Source organism: Nannobrachium achirus (assembly GCF_963921795.1).
Source record: "Nannobrachium achirus genome assembly, chromosome: 6".
NCBI classification, from domain to species: Eukaryota; Metazoa; Chordata; class Actinopteri; order Myctophiformes; family Myctophidae; genus Nannobrachium; species Nannobrachium achirus.
Window position 1 is genome coordinate 48,259,000 of NC_137815.1, and position 21,095 is coordinate 48,280,094.

Sequence of the window (21,095 nt, forward strand, 5' to 3'; positions counted from 1 at the left end):
GGCACCCTTATTTGGGGCCGTCATTTCCCACGGGACACCCACACGTGACACAGGAAGTGATGATGGGCAGGACTCATACCAGACCTTAAAAGAGCTTCCTGACGTCCTATTTTCAAGTTGTGTTCAGGCGAGGAGAAGACTGATCAACTTAACACCATCTGCTCCAAAAGACAACAGATTTAAAAAAAAAAAAGCAAGGTTAAGTATTTAGAGATTTAGAGAACTTTTCCACTGGGGCTTTAAGCCTTTCAGTTGTAATTGTAATATTGTAAACAATTTGACTGTTTTACTATTATATGTATGTAATACATTTAGTAAGCCTATAAAAATGTTTTCCATGCTGCAGAAACTGTTCTTTTGAAACAACACCAGGGCGAGGTCGCCGAGGTGACGTCACACCGAACTGTAATCTGCCTATAGTATGTGGGTGGATTCTGCTAATGCTTTTCAATAGGAACTGAGCGGTTATTTCTTTTTTTTCTCCTCAGAAATCCGAGAATGGCAACATTGTGGCTCCTCTTGCTGGTTGGCTTGCAGCTGACCAGTGCTCAGCCAATCAGGGTTGCAGCTTGGAACATCGAGAAATATGGACGCACGAAGGCCAAGGACGACGCCATCATGACATCCATCGTCAAGGTAATGAAACACACAATGTTTCTCTGGGCAACTCATGTGGCAAAAACAGAATGTGTTAATGAAATCATTAACACTATCATATTGATATGATTAAGTTTCAAAAGTAGCCTACATTATTTTATTTATTTATAAGGTCAATCTTATTTTTTAACTTAAAAGTGTACACTAAGTGTATACAAGTTTCAAGTTTTACGTCTATTCGCCATTTGCATTCATGCAATTCAACTGTTACAAAGCAGAGACAATCTTGTTGCTTTTCCTTTAATTGACCCTAACTCCTAAGCCTACAGTGATGGAGTAGCATAAATATTAAAATAATTTACTGAGTTCAGTTTTAACCAGTGGTGACATGTGTTCTACTGCGTTCTCTATACTTGATTAGCAGTTTGCAGAAAGCACTTTAAACCCAAGACATGAACTCAGGGGGAGCCCGGATTCGAACTGGGAACCCTTCGGGAACCCTTCGTGCTCTAATAACGGTTTCTCTACCCCTGAGCTATGCCGCCCCTTTTACCAGCAGTGGTTACCTATAGGAACCACCTACACAAAGAGCCTGCTTTGTTCCCTATATGGAGACACATAGAGCCTGCTCAGATTATTGGCTTAGGAATGCGACAAAAACAAAAATATGTTTTCATTTAAATCTCCATGTAGCAGGCACGTGCACACATAGACAGCAAAGGGGGCTTGAGCCTCTGCCCTTTTATCCGTCTGTAAAAAGTGCCCTCTCCAGAAAGAAATGTAAATGCCCTCTTTCCATGTCATACATGAAGGCAGCATTCAAGAGAATTGCCTTGTCCAAACTATCCTGAACTTGAAAGAATTTCCCTCTCTGTGTAGAAATCCATGCTGTTATGCCGCATCTCCAGTATTGGCTTGATTATGCTTAGTTTAGTGTGGTATTAAGTACTGAAAATAGCTGACCTCCAAGCTCACAACTGCGACGCGTTGTGAGCTTGGAGGTCTGCCATTTTCGATATTTTCACCAAAGGCCCTTTTAGAAATGTCAACCCCTGCCTCTCTAACATTCTCTGCACGTCCCTGCCATGGAGTGAGTAATATATAGAAACATTTTCATTTTGGAGGTGAACTATATCCCTGTTGGTTGGGCGTTCCACATTTTTGTGGCATAGCAGAAGAACACATTTAACCTTTTTTTAAAGCCAGATCTGGGTTGAACTATTAATTATTAATAACACACCACTGGTTCAGCCTTTATTGTTCAGTTACAAACACATTAAAATGAGCTGAAACCTTAACTCAGAACTCAGAAATAATGAAAAGTCGACAAATGGAGGAGAAAAATCTAAACAAAAAACTGTTTCATTTTGTTTTGTAGGTTGTTGAACAGTATGACATCGTTGTGATCCAAGAGGTCCTAGACAACACCCCCGATCTGGATGTAGTGGAAGCACTGATGGACCGCCTCAACCAGTAGGAATAGAGCAACAAAGTCTGACGCACACGCACGCACGCACGCACGCACGCACGCACATACGCACACAGCCACACACTGTGTTCAAGTGTTTATTCATCTCTCCAGACAAGGTCCTAGGTTCTCCTACGAAGAGAGTCCTCGACTGGGTCCTAGCTCCTACAAGGAACGATACCTCTTCGTCTACAAGTACAGTACAACACACTCACACAACTCGTCAAGTCCACACTTATGACTGAATCTACAGTAAACTATGGCCTATATTTTCGTCCATGCCATACCCCTTATCCCTAAACTTCTTTGCCCTTTTTTACAATTATGAAAAAAAAAAAAAAAAAAAAAAAAAAACGTTTTTAAATAGTTCAAATAGCGTTCAAATAGTGTTTGTCAAAATAGTAAAAAAAGGGCAAAGACGTTTAGGGATGAGGGGCAAGGCATTGATGAAAATATAACTAAATGTAATTGACTTTATCGTTTCTGTTGGGTGGAAGCCCAGTATGTCCAAAACTGTTACTTTTCAGGAAATGGAAAAAAGAATTAATAAGGGTAATAATAAAAACAATAGGGGTAATAATACAAAATAATAATAATAACCAGTTCCAACGGATCCAATGCAGTAGGCTGAAGATTATGTAGTCACACGTTCTTAATACTTTCCATTGTTTCAAGTTCAACATAAAACCATTCAAACCTTCCTATTTGGGCATGCAATTATAGGTGAATAGTTTTAAAACTTTGTTTAGAAATAACTAAAATAATACAACTGATGTTCTACTACATGATTACAACTAAAACTAGTTTGTTTAGTTTCAATGAAAGGGTTCATTTGTGCCTCTTTTTCCTTGTTGTTAGATTCGCCACAGTGCATGTACATGACAAATACCAGTATCCAAGTGCTGGTTTCACTAGACCACCGTTTGTTGTCAGATTCGAAGCAATCAGTAAGTAAGTAAGTGTGTGTGTGTGTGTGTGTGTGTGTGTGTGTGTGTGTGTGTGTGTGTGTGTGTGTGTGTGTGTGTGTGTGTGTGTGTGTGCGTGCGTCTGTGCGCATGGATGCGTGTGCAATCTATTATCTATATGAAAATCATAGGTCCATTTACCCTCTCCTGTCTCCTATAGATCTGCCACGCATGGGGCAATTTGTGTTGATTCCCCAGCACACCAAGCCAGAAAAGGCAGTAAAGGAGATTGATCATCTGTATGATGTGACAAAGGATGTCCTCAACAAATGGGGAATAAAAGTAATTACTGCCCCTCTCTCTCTCTCTCACACACACACACACACACACACACACACACACACACACACACACACACACACACACACACACACACACACACACACACACACACACACACACACACACACACACACACACACACACACACAAACACTCGTATAATTGTGTGTGCGTGCGTGTGTGTGTTCATTCATCCGGGCACCTGTCTATGTCTTTTTTTTTCTTTTATGTGAGTGAGAGTAAGTGTCCTTGTATGTCATATTATGCACACTCTCTCTCTCTCTCATCTTCATAACAGAACATGCTGATACTGGGTGACTTCAACGCAGACTGCGACTATGTCAAAAAGACAGACTGGCCAAAAATCCGCCTCTTCACCGACAAGACTCTCCATTGGCTGATCCCTGACTCGGCTGATACTACTGTGGCAGGCCGCAACTGTGCTTATGACCGGTAGAGAGAGAGAGAGACACACACACACACACAAACACACACGCGCACACACACACACACACACACACACACACACACACACACACACACACACACACACACACACACACACACACACACACACACACACACACACACACACACACACACACACACACACACACAGTATAACATGTACATCTGTCATCTCTCTGTACTCCTAGGATTGTGGCCTCCAACGACATGAATAAACGTGTTGTGTCTGGCAGTCCTATGGTCTATAACTTCCAGGCTGCACTGGGCCTCACCCCGAAACAGGTAGGTAAAACTGTATCTGGATCTGTAAGAATCCATTAAGTAAGGCATAAGGGAGTGGTTGTTATCGAGAAATAAAATCCCGACAGGCTGATAATCCCATTCAGTGGTTTCTCCCAGATTCTAGCAAACAGGTGTGCTTTCTCATTAATACGGTATCTCAATTTCTCTAAAATGGCAGTATCAGATATCAGAGATTTACATAACTGAATAGACAGAGATTGATCTCCAACTCACTTTGTCATTATTGCTTTCCTAGCTAACATTAAAAGAAATTGAACTATATCTGTATGCGCCTTCAAAGAATCTGAGATACTTCCTAGTAAGCGTACAAGGCATTTGGGGATCAATTGTTGTCCAATGACCTTACTAATTTCTTTGCATATTACCTTCATAATAATACTGCTAGTTAAAGATCAAAATGGCAGACTACTAGAGGCAAAAAGGGGGTGTCAAAAAATAAGTTATCCATAGCCCCATTTCTAAAATAGAAAAAAATAGTGGATCTATAAGCTCCTTCCCCTATTTGCTCTAGGACATGACGTATGTGTAAGCAGAAGAATAAAGTTGTCATTTCTCTTTCCCCCAGGCAAAGAAGGTCAGTGACCATTTCCCTGTGGAGGTGAAGCTACAGTAAGGCCTGCTGCATGTGAATCAAAAAAGCACCTCGGTTTAGTCTGGTTCTTGTAAAGGAGTGCTCATTTTCGGTGGGAGATGACGGAGGCAAGCCGTCTCAGGCGACCTTGAGCCACGTGAGACACCGCCAAGCGAGCAGTAGCGAGCAAGTCGCTGAGTTGACAGGTGCGAAGTTTGCATGAACCGACTCAGCGCTGTTAGAAGTTTAAACCAGGGGGCCAGAATAGTAAATCATTGTCCCCCTGACTTTCGGCACCTCCGCGCGGTCCAAGTGAACACAGCGGAGTGCTCCCTACCTCTGGTTCAGGCAATCACAAGCTTCCGCGGGCAAGTCTTAAAGGAGTCGTTCAGACCAAAACACATATAGGGTTAAATCTGCCTTTTATCATACCCCTAACCCCTTCATACCTGCTTTAGTCGATTTTTTTCATAGCTGCCCCCGTTGCTAGATTTCGGATGCCCCTGTTGCTAAGATTTCGCGGGACCTCTCATAACTAACAGAGTAGATAGTCTTTATTCTAGTGCGGTTATTTCTTTAGCTTCAAAGTAAGTCTTTTTTTTTATTGGATTGTGTTTACACAATGTCCTGAGACCAACCACACCACTGTTTTGACCTCACAGGCACCCTTACTTGTCAAACAGACGGGAAGATCCTCTGCTCCTCCCCTCCCTTTCTAGGCTCTCCTCTCCCTGCTCTGGTGCAGAAAATCCTAACTTTGAAGCTAAAGAAATAACCGCACTAGAATAAAGACTATCTACTCTGTTAGTTATGAGATGGCCCACGAAATCTAGCAACAGGGGCAGCCGAAATCTAGCAACAGGGGCAGCTATGAAAAGAATCGACTAAAGCAGGTATGAAAGGGTATGATAAAAGGTAGATTTAACCCGATATGTGTTTTGGTCTGAGCGACTCCTTTAACGGAACCGGGGTGATTTTTTGATACACGCACCTGCTGCATGAGCCCTGCTACAACAACCAACCAACACCCTGTGCCCTGCTACAACAACCAATCAACACCCTGAACCCTGCTACAACAACCAATCAACACTCTTTACTGAATTTGATGTATTGATTAATCGATTGATTGATTTTGGTCTCTTTAGTGAGAAAATAAATGCTCAATAATCACAATGCAATGAATTATATGACAGTAAAATTCAATCAAATTAATTGCTGCACTGTCATGTATGTCTGGCTTACACTGATTTATTAATAGGCTACAAGGTTTTACTCATGCCAAACAACTGAATGAATTGTATTCTATGACAAATGACACATTTAGTATCTCTCAGATTTTAAACTACTGTCCAAACAAAATAGCCTGGACCCTGTCCCATGTTTATGAGGGACATGTCACAATGTTGGATAAAGGACATCAAAGGTGTTCAAATGAGTGCATAAACAACAACACAATCTCATTACAAAACACACACTGGCTAGTGGCTACAAACGATCATACATATAATTTGTAGTTCTGTCTCTCCATGAGTGACATTGTTAGTTTCTAGTTACAGTACATATAATCAATCTATCAATGTAAAACATGTGATGTTATGGTTTGTTATCTGTGTTGCCATGCATGTCCGCTTAATATAAGTGACTTTGGGCTTGTTTTTCCTGTAAAGGCACTTTTAAATATTGGTGGTTGCTGTTTATTGGGCTTGTTTCTAAAGTATATTGCTTATTTTGGGCTTGCTGTGTAATGTTTTTTAAAATCCAGTGGCTCTCACACATTTTCATGTCAAGGACCTCCCAAATGAATGAGACGGGTATGGCTGCAGGCCTGGAGACACCTCCCTCAGCAGATCTTTCTTGTCAGACCTTTCGTCTCAGAACGGAAGTGTGTGTCGGCGCGCTTCCGGCGCTTACGAGTGACGTCACACAGCAGACTTACAAGCTCACAAGGCTCACAACGCATCACAAGCGCAACGTTTTGTGGGCTTGTAGATCGGCTGTTTTCGCCAACCAACACTGCCACCGGTACCCAGTCGTTTTTAGAGACAGCTACATGGATACATTATTATTGCAGAAAATTCCTCTTCAAACCATTATTGAACACTGGAAAATAACACATTTCTTAATAATTAGTTAATTTATTTTAACTAGACCAGGTCAACCTGGTTGTGCCAGACCCCCTGTCTGTCATCATCATTTATGACATCATGCCTTTTGTAGGCATGTCATCACCATGTCATCATCATATATACCCTTTATATAGAAAACCCGGACAGACCGACATTTGCTTATGTAGGCCTACCCATTTCATGGGTCTGGCAAAAATATCAGCGGCGAGGCGAGGCGAGGGATCCCCGGGGACCCCCCCTGAGGAGCGGCGGTCCGCGAGAGAGCGAGACACACTCCGGTGGAGGGTCGCCGGCGACGGTCAGCGGACCCGTGGTCAGCGGCGAGAGACCCTCGCAGGGCGGCCGACTCACGGCCACCGTGCGGGGGACCGTCGCCGGCGACCCTCCACTGGGCGGGGGTCTCACGGACCGTCGCTGCGGTCGCCCCGTGGTCGGCGGGCGAGCCGGGCGAGGGACCCCCGCAGGCCGACCGACTCACGGCCACCGTGCCGGGGTGTCTCTCGCGGACCGCCGGTCCTCAGGGGGGGTCCCCGGGTGTCCCTCGCCACTAATATTGATTATTAAAAGTTATTTTTCATTATTAAGAACTTTTTCTTTTTTTGTAATGTTATTTTCCAGTTTGAATAAAGGTTTGAAGAGGAACTTTTGGCAATAAGAATTAATGCAATAGCCTACTGTTATTTATTATTAAAAGTTACTTTTCATTGTAAAGAAACGTTTTATTTTCCGTGTTCCAAAAAGGCAGACAAGCCACAGTACAGTGGAACGCAGCTTCCTTTAAGATTTTTTACCCTGTAGACTTGCCGTTGTACCTGAGACGAGAGGTCTGACAAGAAAGATTTCTGCTGAGAGAGGTGACTCCACCCCTGCAGCCATACACTCTTGAAATGAATATGAATTTGTCTTGCCCACCTCCATCTGAAAACATGTTATGCCAGGGACCCCCATACATCTGTGTTGTTAAAGGGATATTCCACTTTCAACAGGGAGCAGTGGTAGGGCTTCTCTCCACATACACACCCATTGTAACTTCAAACTCCATTTTAACCATGATAGATTCATTAAAAACACCCATTATTGTTTCTGGTGACTCATTTTACCTTCCTAATACGTGAGCAGGCCGTGTTTCTTCGATAACTTTTTTCATTTATTTTTAATAATTATTTGGAAAAATGGAAAAAATTAAATACAAAAAGATAATTATTAAAAATAAATGAAAAATGTTATCGGAAAAACACGGCCTGCTCACATATTAGGAGGGTAGTATGAGTCACCAGAAAAACATTAAAAAAAAAGTTTTTAATTAATCTATCATGGTTAAAATGAAGTTTGAAGTTACAATGGGTGTGTGTGGGGAGAGGCCCTGGGCCTGGAGGGCCTGGTAACATTTACATCAAATATCTAAATATTCAATTAGCTAATTAAAAACTGTTCAGGGTGTTCATAAAAGCCTGACTAGATGATAAAATTACCAAAAGTTTTTTTGAAAGTGAAATACCCCTTTAAGATGTTCTCATTGTCTTCCAGAATTATTTTGAAAATAGCAGAGCTACAAGCTCACAACGTATCAATGCAGTTCTTTTTTTTTTAGCTTGTAGATTGGCTATTTTTAAATAGCTCCGGTTGTATGTTGTTTATTTTAATGTATTGTCATTTGTACTTTTTGTAGATTTTATTAATGGGTTTTCGATTATTGTTTGGACCCAATGTTTTATACATTTGTGTCAATAAAGTAAACTAAACTAAGGTTTAAAGTGGTCATGTAGCAGCCAATAGTATTTTCTTTTGGACTTGTTTTCATAGACCTGGTTGTTTATTTCTCTTGCAGAATCTGGCACCACTGTTGGTTATTCATTTGATAAGAGGGAGTGCATAGTGGAGTTAAGTGTACTTGGCCTGGAGATGCTTCTTCAACTTGAACCTGACACACAGGCATCATCTATCTATAAATGCGACAAATCTCTGTCTGTTTGTTTGTTTGTTTGTTTGTTTGTAATCCGCGTATCTCGAGAACCGTTCGTCCCACCGGCTTCAGATTCGGCACGCGCGTTCCCCGCCGCCGCGCGGAGTGCAGTGCCGGGCCTCGACCCGACCCGACTCGCGGTTTTCCGAAACCGGCGCGAAACGTTCGGAATCTCCTTACGCGGAGCTGATTGTTGACATCAGGCTGTTCCGGAGGAAATCGGCGCAAGCGCTGAGTCATTGTGACATCACTTCATAAAAGGCTCTGACATCACGTACGCCACATGAGTCAACACAAAATCTCTGTGAATGTGTATGTATGTATGTGAATCTCGAGAACCGTTCTTCCCACCGGCACGCGCGTTCTCCAGATATGGGCATAAAATGAATCCCCGAATGCGGAGCTGATGTCTGACATCAGAGTTTTCCGCAACCGGTACTGTGTGTGCAGAGATCTCCATATATTGGGGTTTGCATTAAAGGGTGGGGACAAAGGCTAACAGAAGGCAAACAGATGGTCAAAACGGGTCCTATGACAACATGACAACAGGTATATTGGGGTTTGCATTAAAGGGTGGGGACAAAGGCTAACAGAAGGCAAACAGATGGTCAAAACGGGTCCTATGACAACAGGTATATTGGGGTTTGCATTAAAGGGTGGGGACAAAGGCTAACAGATGGTCAAAACGGGTCCTATGACAACAGGTATATTGGGGTTTGCATTAAAGGGTGGGGCAGGCATAAAATGGACGCAAATAGACAGATATCTCCATATATGTGCATATGGGCATAAAATGGACCCAGAACTATATCTGCAGTGATCTCCATATATGGACATAAAATGGACGCCGACAGACAGACAGATACAGATATCTCCATATATGGGCATAAATGGACACAGGCAAACAGATGGTCAAAACAGGTCCTATGACAACAGGTATAATGGGGTTTGCATTAAAGGGCGGGGCATTCATTCTCTATTTACATCGTTCCCGAGTTGGCCAGGTCGCCGAGCTGATGTCTGACATCAGAGTTTTCCACAACCGGTACTGTGTGTGCAGAGATCTCCATATATTGGGGTTTGCATTAAAGGGTGGGGACAAAGGCTAACAGAAGGCAAACGGATGGTCAAAACGGGTCCTATGACAACATGACAACAGGTATATTGGGGTTTGCATTAAAGGGTGGGGACAAAGGCTAACAGAAGGCAAACAGATGGTCAAAACGGGTCCTATGACAACAGGTATATTGGGGTTTGCATTAAAGGGTGGGGACAAAGGCTAACAGATGGTCAAAACGGGTCCTATGACAACAGGTATATTGGGGTTTGCATTAAAGGGTGGGGCAGGCATAAAATGGACGCAAATAGACAGATATCTCCATATATGGGCATATGGGCATAAAATGGACCCAGAACTATATCTGCAGTGATCTCCATATATGGACATAAAATGGACGCCGACAGACAGACAGATACAGATATCTCCATATATGGGCATAAATGGACACAGGCAAACAGATGGTCAAAACAGGTCCTATGACAACAGGTATAATGGGGTTTGCATTAAAGGGCGGGGCATTCATTCTCTATTTACATCGTTCCCGAGTTGGCCAGGTCGCCGACTAGACGCTGGGCCGCCCGCTTCTAGTTTGCATTAATACATGACACATGATGACAGCAATGTAGGCTCTCTCTCTCCAAACTGGCTCATACACCTGGAACCTCCTAGATCCACATCAACATCCCAGACCTGAAACCTGAACAAAAAGACTTCAATTGAAACACAATTGAAAATGAACTGAGGAAGGTTAGGTTATACAAGACAAGTTCACTTTTTATGTCAACTGTGATCAGGTAAAGCTGAACAGAATGAACTTCTATTCTTAAAGTAGTCCAACACTACCCTCCAGTGGCTGTTTAAGGCAAAGACAGGATTGAAACCAAATGTCCACATATTAATATACTGTACAGTATTTCACTTTAAAATTGGGGTACTTTTCTTTGCATTCATTCAAACATCTGTCAACTCCTATCCTTTTTTTTATGTAAAACGTTTAACTTTCATATTGCACAATTATGTAAAAAGCGTTCACATTTCTGACTTACTAGATAGGATAACAGAGGGAATCATTCCTTCAAATCAGGTTAGTTGTATGTCAGGATGACAAACAAGTAACGACATAACGAGATTAACCACTAAACCTGATTTGAACCCATGTCACAACAACTATGCCTGTGACCATGCCTTTAGAAAGGACTGCTCTATTTAACATTCACCAATCACTTTACTGGCTCAGCCAGTCCCATTTCTCTTTATTTACGGAAGCGCGATAGCAGCAGTTATCCTTACTGGAAGAGCCTATTGGATAGGCAGAAGAGTGCTGAAATGAACACAATACAAATATGCATCATTAAATATTTATTTATTTCCACTGAATGAATGCCATTCAAATTTGCAGTTAAGGAAATGCTGAAGCATAACTCATCCACCAAACTATGTTTTACAAAAATAAAACTGATTTGGTTAATTGTAAAGTAACACCAACATGTTTATCGGTCCTTTATTCCATTATCCAAAGTTAGTTTAGTGGATATGTGTTCTGCCAGTTCATTTGATGAAGTCTTCCATTCCTGTATTTTGCTTTAGCAATCCCACATTGTTAACTTGAAGCAAAGATCACCACACTTGCACTGGACAGACGTGAAGGGGTGGGTGAACTCCAGTAAAGACAGCTTCTCTGTAGCCATTTCGATCCAAACATCTTCATGCAACTTAGGATGCATTTCCACAATATTGCAAAAATATTTTTACATTCACTCTAACTGGAAAGGTTTTAATTTAATAAATAGCGGCACGAACGAACAAGTTTGTCAGAAATAATGCAGGATGTCGCCCCTCATCTTCATCCAATAGCAATACATTTGAGACTAAAATTCACTTTGCAACTGTATGGAAACATGTGAGTCCCAATGGATGTCCCAATGGATGCATATGAAACAATGTTACAGCTACAGACATCATTTGGACACAGGGAAGAGACTGCTTTATAACAGCGCCTCAAGCAGGCTGAATATAAAGTTCCATGAGACTCGCACCCATAACCCTAAATATGGTACTTGTAATCCCTGGTGGGATTCACTTTGAACTAAAAATACCTTACAGTTCTGTAGAAGCTGTATAAATATAATTTATAAAAGGCATACTTTTTGTAATACCACGGTTGGCATTATCTATCATTAGAATATAGAATAAATGTTTTGAACACTCAAGATGTGTCATCATTACTAGTGATTACACAAATGTATTAGTAATTGGAGGAGTATCAGCAATTGTTTGCTTAATCTGTTCAAATCATCCCATATTCAATACTAATCTTGGGGAACAATGTTCCTGAAAATGTGTTTTCAAAGACTAAAGGGAACGAAATACTGTGTCAACCAGGTGTGTTAAACACTGAATTACCCAGGTTAATAATTATAACTTTCTTTGGCATTGAAGATTAAAAACTGAGATTACTGAGAAGTATACCAACTCTAGATGAATGCAACACCAGGTGGTATCCAAATACTAAGATCACTCTTAAAAGTTTAACAAAACCCTTGAATCGATACAAACGGTAATAGTTGCTGACTAGCAAACATTTGAATTAGGAGTTGGCCCTTTCTAAGAGTTTGTTCCCGGCCAGCCCTGTTCAACTTCCAAAAGTGCTTTGGGAGCCGTTATGAAACTACAGAGTGTACTCTTGCCGTTCTGCTGGTGATGTTCTATATGGGTAGTTTTTCCTCAACTAGAGGGCCATAAGTTTGACCCAAAAGTCAAAGTAACAGAGAAAATACTGTCATTTAAAGGGTTGGGTCCTAATCGTTTAATTGGGTCAAAGCAAAACGCAGGTCTCTCAGTGTGAAACCAAGAGAGCGCTACTGCTTTAGGGACAGGGCACATACGGATTTACTTATAATGATTTGAAGCCTGGTTGTTGAAGACAGATTTAAAACCTGGTGAAAATGAAACTATTTCACTAGTATGAAAATTGTTGTTGTCTTGTTGCAAGAGCAGAAAACAGCATGACGTGCAACATTAAGGGAAAAGTGTACTAATTGTGATGCATTTTGAAATAAATGGGGAGGGGGATTCTACCTCACAGTGTAACCACAAGTTAAGCCCTTAAAAATGTCCAACCATAGTGTCCATACCATTTTAATGATAACACATTTATGCAGTTGTGGTTTTGCCCTGAATCATGTTAAATCAACTCCATCACACCACTGAGATTCAACCGAAAAATAAAAATAAAAACAACCAGAAACAGCAAAAACTAAATGGTGGCGAGGAGCCAGTCTGAGCTCTGCACAGTCTCATCAAGTCTCTCATAAACAAACGGCACAAACTGAGGATTAGAGACATCACAGCTCAGGAAGCACTCAAAACAGTTCTTCAGATGCTTCCGTCCTATGTTTTTTTTAGTGTGCATGTGTTTCATAAACTATGATAAACCTAATACGTGTGTATGCCGTGGTTAAACAGAATTCTCAAGCTAACGAAGTACGAGCGCTTGTTCTGTATAATTTATGGTGTCTCTCTGTGTCCATCCATTCCTCCCCCACCTTCCTCAGGTGTCCTGGGTGTAGTAGATGGTAAACCTGTGATACATCAGGCTGCGGTGCTGGGGCTCCAGGCAGTAGGCGATGCTCTGTTCCACCTCCTGGCAGCGACGCAAGAAGCGACAGCGGTCCCTGGCCAGCTCCTCCCAGGGACCCCGCCGATCCTCCTCCTCGCCACAGCTGGCGAAAAACTCCTCGATGTCTTCAGAGAAGCGCACCTGCAGGGGAGAAAGATAGAACCATTGATAGTTTAGATTACAGTGAAATGAAAGCACTGAACGTTTAATCAATTTACCCCCAAGACTTTCACCAACAGAACCTGAGAAGTGGGAACTTTCCGGTGCTTGTATATTTTATACCTTTCATACAAAGAACAGTGAGCAGCCCATTCCTATGCATTTTCCTTTGATCAAGACATTTTCTGACACTGTACTTTCTCAGTGTAATAAAGTGCATTAATTATGCACCCACCCAAAAACCTAAATGTAAACTCTTGGAAAATTAATAACTGCTAAAAGAATAGGCCGCATCCTGCTGAGCTAAGATACAGAAGCAATCAATTTATTGGTATCTTTCCACTTTCTCATGTAATTTCTATTAATTCGCTTCCATTTTTTCTTAATCAAGCAGTGATGACACAGAAGAGCATAATGGCTTGAACAGTTGGGAAATGGAGAAACCATGTCTTGATTTGACAGCCCCGAAATAACTAGGCCAGATGTAGAGAGGGGGAAAATATGACACGGTCCTTTTCAAACACTCTCCTTAGAAGTGTACACTAATGAGGATGGGGCGCAGCATCAAAGACACCATTTGCTTTTACATAGAAAGAGTAATCTTTTTTGCATGAACCCCTCTCTCATTTCCTCCACCATTATGAGCTACTGTTGCTAAGTAACATGGCAAGCCAGAGTGTGGATGTAACTGTTAAGGAATGGTTTGAGGGATAATAAAATCCACAGCAATCATTAGACTTCAACCTTGGCTCACTGGCTTTATTTAGACACTAGCCAAAGGGCCGATGCATACTCCACTTTTAGAGACAAATTTATTTCGGTTCGGCTCTGTCTAAACTACAATATCTGTACCGCCATTAATTCAGCTGTAGAGTAGGCATCGCCTGAATGCAGTTTACTAGTTGCAACTCATTTTCTAGGCTTTAAATGGCCCTATTCTATACCATAACAGTACATGACTAAAGTCAGTGCCAATGTATTCATATTACTGAACAACATCTCATGTGTACCCTGTACCGTACTGACTGTACTCATTATGATACCTGCTCCTGTCCTGTCATCATGGCATAAGCATAGGGCAGGCCAGTAAAGCCAAGTCTAACATACTGTGCATCTCATTTAGGCATTTAGATTAACCTTATCTAGATCCAAGTAGGTTTTTCTTCCTCAAGCACACTTTTGCAGCAAGACGTAAGTCAATTGTTACTTGTTACTTCACATATTCTGTTTTCTATGTAAGCCCAAGTAGCCACAGAAGTGACGGAACACTGCATGACATAAAGATGCTCAGTCTCTATTAGACTTACTGCCTTCTTCATAGGCTTTTAAAAAGTACACTGCTTTCCCCAGGGAGCTTCCAGAAGCGGGCTCTACCACATCCCAGACTAAACTGGAAGTGGGACATGTTGCACAGGATTTACATCACCTCCAACAGTCCCAAAACACGTGAACATAAAAATACATGCACAGCTGAAGGGGAAGAGACAACTGCTATCACAAACGGATATGCTCACATCCACAACCAACGTTGCTCTGGTTGTGGGTTGGGAGACGTGCTGCTGACAGGGTCAAAGTTAACAACTTCTACAGCAGAGGATATAATATAGTAATATTTCAGGCTCTGCTACCAAGGTCAAAATGAAATTTGTAAATGAACTCAAACTGAACAAATGTCACTGTTTTTTCGTTTGCGGCATGAATAAAACGCATTGGATTTGGTGTGCAAGGCTGTGCGGAATCGGCGCTGCGGATCCAAAAAGGAGTCATAAAAGGAGTGATGAGTTTTTTACCGCATGCGACAAGACGCACGAATCGAACTGGGTTCGACTTCGATCGAGAAAAAAACGCACGGCGGCAGCCACTCGTCACACGGCTAATTCGGAGCCGGTGTGCATGAGGTCATAGAGAATCAGTTTTCTTTTCAAAAAATTATATTGTCCGTTTTATCTGTGCGGTTAAACGTGCCTGTGTGCAAAGGGCTTTACTATACTTATGATGAGTCTTTGTACTTTGCTCTTTAAAATGTAATTTGTCAGATTGCACAGATCTAAAAGAAAAGTGCAGTCACCTTATCAAATGGTTCCAAAAGTCTAAGCTTCTCAAATGAGGAAACTGGAGAATGAGTCAATTCATATCTTGCACAGTACAGTGTGACTTGCACTTGTGAGTGACTGCGTTAAAATCTGGCTTGTGGTACAGCATCCCCAATCTCTACTCCATTTCTTCCCACCTTTCTCTATTGTACGGTTTGACAATGGCAATCATGTTAATTGTGAAGCTAGTGCAACTGACAATGGCAATCATCTTAACTCATTTAGTGCCACCCCTTTCACCACTAGAGGGCGCCCAGTGGCCAGAGAAAATCCCATAGAGATATGCTGGTATATGCAGAAGCCCTGCAGCCATGACTTGCCTGAACACTTTCCTTTGTGCATGACTGCATGTACAGGAAGAGGATGAAGTTAGCTTGAAGTTAGCTATTGGCTACCAAGCATTTTAGAAGCCTTATTTTCGTCAACTTAGCCATGATTAAACCTTGCACACCTCATGCATGGGAAAAAAACAGAGAAGAATGAGCTCTGAAAAATCCAATGCAATCCTGGATTGCATTGGAGTGGATTTGTGCAGTTTGTTCACAGCTTTCAAACAAAAAAATCCGATTGGAAATCCGTTCAGGCATTCTTGAGATAATCGCCCTTATGTTTTACATGTAATGTAAACAAAAATGGCTGCCCTGTATGTTAGATGGGGTTGTATGGGGGTGGAACATGCAAAATCGCGATTGAAATCATGTTCACCAGATTTGATGGGGTCCAAAAAAAAAAAAAAAAAAATCAAAAAAAAATTTTTCAAAAAAAAATTTTTTTTTTTTTTTATATCCCGAACTTGTTCGGGATAGGCACCCTGTGATACGATCATATATCCCGAACTAATTCGGGATAGGCACTCAATGAGTTAATTGTGAAGCTAGTGCAACTGAAGGATAATGTCAATAATGTGAAGTGTGATGCTAGTGCTGCTTACTGTCCAGTAAAGAGACTGTCAGATGTTTACCTCTTCTTCATGTAGCTACACATTTACATATTCTCGCTGTAAAATGCAACTGACCACCTCAAGGAAATGGACATGTCATAAAATTGTGATATGCTTATATGACTTGGGTGGGTGTGTTCCATTCTCACGTGTACAACACCACAAGCAGACAATCGACATCTACAGTATATAGGACCCACTTTTACACGATAGACAGAACAGACTAGAGTAAGACCACATTCTTTGAGCAGCCATGGGCAGGTTGAAACACAATAAACAAAAAAAAATTATAATGCATAATAGTAGGAGAGGAATAATGTAATGCAATGTTCCTCAGTTTGGAAAACTAAAACAACTAAAAACAAGACGTTAGTGTGAGCTTGTGATGTCATCTATGGACAAGCCTCACCACGGTGATCAACCCTTAGATACATGTGAATTCCTGGCTGTAATATTTGTATTGATGAATGACATGACATTGCCTTCGCTCCAATTTGATTTGAAAAAGGCTGGCCTAATCGGGTCCAAGTCATACCATTTCATCACACCTGCTGTAAAATGAGGTTGTAAATGTAGTCCCTCGCAGACACAACTTTCAATTTGATGGCAGTTGAATATCGGTATACAATTCAGGCCTTTAGCAGGCGCTCTTTATCCAGAGCGAATTATAATAATCAAGGAGCGCACAAGGTATGTCTTAATACGCAGGAGGATGTCTCAATAACCATAAAGTGAGGATAGAAATGGACTGAACAAATCAATTACATAATGAATGAGAGTGATAGATGGAGTGTGTGCACAAAACGTGTACAAAATGTGTACTGCTAGACAGCTTACCTTTTTGATGCCACAGCAAGGCGTGGCAGATGTAGAAGCAGCAACTGCGCTGACCACAGGCTCAGAGAAGCCACTGTCCAGCCTCTCCTCAGCATCCTCCGTACTGTACTGGAGCACCTGAATCACTGCTGATGCTGATGCATGGCGGGGGGAGCGAGAGGTCCAGACCTTCTTCACCCGACCCCCAGGCACCACTACTTTACGAGGCTCTCGAGTCCTGAGTGGGCCCTGGAAACTGAAGGGACTGTAGGGGTCAGAGAAGGTGCTGAACGAGTTCCACAGGCGCATGCTCTCTGCTTCGTCCACCTCGCTGGCCGAGGTGGAATCATCCCAGCTGTCGTTATCCCCGGAAGAGGGCGGAGAGGCAGGGGAGGTAGAGAGGGGTGATGGGTTATTGTCAGGGGGTGATGCTGGGGAAGACTGTGGGGAGCACGGAGAGGCTGCAGAGGAGGTTGTGGGGTTGGGGATGGTCCTCGGGGTGGTGATGCGAGCGGTGAAGTTGCTTGGGTTGTACGGATCCCGGCTCTGGCACAGGGAGTTCCACAGGCGGTCTGCTTCTGAGGTTTCGTTGTCAGAGTCTTCGTCATCTTCTTCTTCATCAACCGAGTCAGAGTGTTCTGACGAGCCCTCGCTATCGAAGCCGTCATCATCATCACTGTCAAACTCACTGTCTGACTGGCTATCATCATCATCCTCACTGCAGGGGCTGCCCATGATGTAAGCGATGGCCTTGTTCTGGCAGGTGGGAGGGGTAGAAGGCATGGCAGCAGCTGAAGGACCCTCCTGGATGGTCGTTTCTCCTTCCTCATCATCATCTGACTCGCTGATTTGGGAATCATCCTCTTCGCCTCCCTCTTCTTCCTCTCCCTCCATCTCCCTGAAACTTAGAGACTCTGCTTCCTCCTTGGCCTCAGAAGTCTTGCCCTCCGTTGATTTATCTGAGACAGTCCTGTCAGTCGCCTGCTGTGGTTCCTCTTCACACAGGGCTTTTACCATGTAAAGTTGGCAGATAATGTGTTCCTCTTCCAGGCTAGAATAGCCATTGTCTTGGTCGGGGGTGAGAACTGTCACCTCACTGCAAGCAGCTTCAGGTCCTTCATTAGCAAGAATGCCACAAATGGTAATGCTGGGCTGGTGTTGTATTGTAAGCCTCTCTGAACTCTGGAGAGATTCTGGTGGGGATGTTTGAAGGCTGTCATTGTCCGTAGGCTGCTCTTTGTCGCTGTGTTGTCCAGCGCTTTCCGCTGACATCGATTCCCTGTTAGTGAGTTGTACAGACAGCTCGGTTGGCTCGGCAACAACAGCTTTTGTGCCACCCTCCTGTTGTGAACAATGCCTGCTTGTCAGCGGCAACTCTTTGCCCAATGACACATTTGACATCAAACTCTGAGGGCCTTCTTCGTTTCCCCAAAACCCACCCCACCAGTTCCGAGCGCTCGCCGCGTTCTTCATCGGTGAACCGGCCTCATCCGCGTACCAGTTCCTCCCGCCGAGCACCTGGCCCGCTCCTTCGGCATGCGCTGTGTCCTGAGTTGACGATGCTGAACTTAACAAAACGTGACTGAGATTTAGAACACTCCTGGCGGTCGCCGCCAGGTAACCTGTATCAGTTTGTTGTCTAATGTTCATTTCCATTTCAGCAGCAGTTTGGTGGATCCCCAGTTCCTGAAGGGAATCCGCGGTGATCCAGCTCAAGGTGGTTTCACCGCCGGTTGTCTGGATGAGGCCAGCGGGACCGCTGTGCTCACAGCGCAGGTACGACAGGTGGGGATGAGTCGAATGCTGCGTCCCAGGCAGTAGGTCGTCCAGTTGTCCTAAAAACGCTCTTTGGTCATCGACTAAGTTATGTCTAAAATCCTCACTGGCCCACCCCGTTACACTGTCTGACAGGGCGGGAATCCGAGGCGGTAGCCCCGGTAAGTACTTCTGCAGGAACGACATCGCAGGCCTGGAGAACATGCTGATCCACGACCTGTCCTGGTCGTCTCGCCCCAGAGAGGCCATCCCGTGTCGGCTGGGAGACGAGGCCGGGGCCGCCGCTCTCACCGAAAGACCTTCCTCACCACTCATATTCTTGCATTTTTTTTGCAGACAGAAATATAAATAAATCGATATACGTATATATTTTTTAGTGATATTATATCAGCTAGCGAAATGTGGCGTTAAGTTAAGCAAGCTAACTAATGCTAACAGCTGTCAAAACTGCAATACTTCTCATGCAGCCGCAGAACTGTTGCAATGGCTAAAAACGTGATTCCAGTGAATTCCAAACGCTGTCCAACATTTTGACCAGGTATAAAACCCGTGTTAACGTCCAACAACAACACTGTCCATGTCCGTTCTTTAGACGAAGACATAGCGGTTAATACCTCTGCTAGAAGAAGAAGACATCCAGTGAACGTCCATGTTGTTAGGATTCAACCCGGGGAGGTTCGGCTGACGAGAAGAATGGTGGTTGGACCTCTTTAGCTTCGTGGAAGTGGAAACGGCGACGGGGCGAAGAGAAAGGCAAGAGTCGCTGGACAGGCTGCAGCATACAGAAACCTCCACTTCAGACGGGGAGAGACAACAGGCCATTGTGTCGTCTTTTTACTGGGTTGAGGATGAGGAGGACGCCGGTGGCTCGCAGTGAAGACTCTACGCTAGCGTTCAAACTAGCTGCTAAAATGCTAACGGACTGAAGGAAGAGTTGAAGCGCCGAATAACGTCGTCGCTGTATAAAAGATTCGAGTACAAACAAACACGACTTCTTTTGTTTCTAAAATAATAACGTTTGCCGTCTATTACTCGGTCGCAGTTAAACTACTAATGTGTGATGTCGTTTTTCTCGTGTCTTTTCCTTGTATGGTTTGCCTCGGTTTTCAGTTAGACTAGACGCCGTAGGATGGGATTTCATCAGACAAGTTTAGGGAGCGTCGCCAACTCGTCGTCGTCGAGCTGACAAACGGTTCTAGGGACCGTCGATATGTTACGACTTCAGTTAAAGCGTGTTGTGGCGGTTAAAGGAAACGCATGTCAGGGACCGTGCTGGTTACGTAACAGCAGTGAACGGGGTGCCACGGTTGCTGCCACCCCTCCTCCATGTGCTTACCACACGTCCTTTCTATCTGTGTGTATGTATGTATATATATATATATATATATATATATATATATATATATATATATATATATATCAAAACAAATAATTGATCGAAAAGGCTTCTTTCGAACAGTCGTTTTATTCAAATATATATTATATAGACCTATATTATAATATATAGCCTATTATTGTGCAATATTATTGTGCATTATTGTTTTAATCTTTGAAATAAACATTCATTCATTCATCCATTCATGTCAGGTAGTGCTGGTTACATAAGACAGTGAAATGTGCCATGGTTGCTGCCACCCCTCCATGTGCTTATCAACAGTCCTTTCTCATATTTTGGCACAAAACTGCAGATGGCCTGGCTTGCACACAGTCTCACACACTGACCTTACATCTAAGTTAGTTGACTTTTACACAACAAGAGTTAATACCGGTACTGCTATTTTTAATATACAGTGTTTTTTTCCTCCTGAAGACATTTCCCCCTGCCATATGCCTTCATCTGCTCCATTCTGTTTCTGTGACTCTCTCCCCACACCCCACAGTGCAGTATT

The 21,095-nt window shown here is 43.0% G+C and overlaps 2 protein-coding genes across 2 annotated transcripts; one reads left to right on the forward strand and one right to left on the reverse strand.

Moving 5' to 3' along the window:
• Positions 1–498: 498 nt before the first annotated feature.
• LOC308287141 (deoxyribonuclease-1-like) lies at positions 499–4,696 on the forward strand (the record flags this gene model as incomplete). Its single annotated transcript, XM_080728261.1, has 7 exons — positions 499–636; positions 1,976–2,070; positions 2,180–2,260; positions 2,924–2,939; positions 3,611–3,765; positions 3,969–4,062; positions 4,649–4,696. 7 exons carry the CDS (start codon positions 499–501, stop codon positions 4,694–4,696), a joined length of 627 nt encoding a protein of 208 aa, XP_080584387.1.
• Positions 4,697–11,207: 6,511 nt separating this feature from the next.
• On the reverse strand, positions 11,208–20,309 carry ppp1r15b (protein phosphatase 1, regulatory subunit 15B). Its single transcript, XM_080727720.1, has 2 exons — positions 17,452–20,309; positions 11,208–13,563 (listed from the first exon to the last, which is right to left on the reverse strand). Exons 1-2 carry the CDS (start codon positions 19,519–19,521, stop codon positions 13,354–13,356), a joined length of 2,280 nt encoding a protein of 759 aa, XP_080583846.1. The 5' UTR covers positions 19,522–20,309; the 3' UTR covers positions 11,208–13,353.
• Positions 20,310–21,095: the final 786 nt, after the last annotated feature.

Coding starts and splice junctions, on each gene's coding strand:
- ppp1r15b (XM_080727720.1), bottom strand. CDS start 19,521: ATGAGTGGTGAGGAAGGTCTTTCGGTGAGAGCGGCGGCCCCGGCCTCG. Junction 13,564..17,451: donor CTTGCTGTGGCATCAAAAAG/GTAAGCTGTCTA, acceptor TCTCCCCTGCAG/GTGCGCTTCTCTGAAGACAT.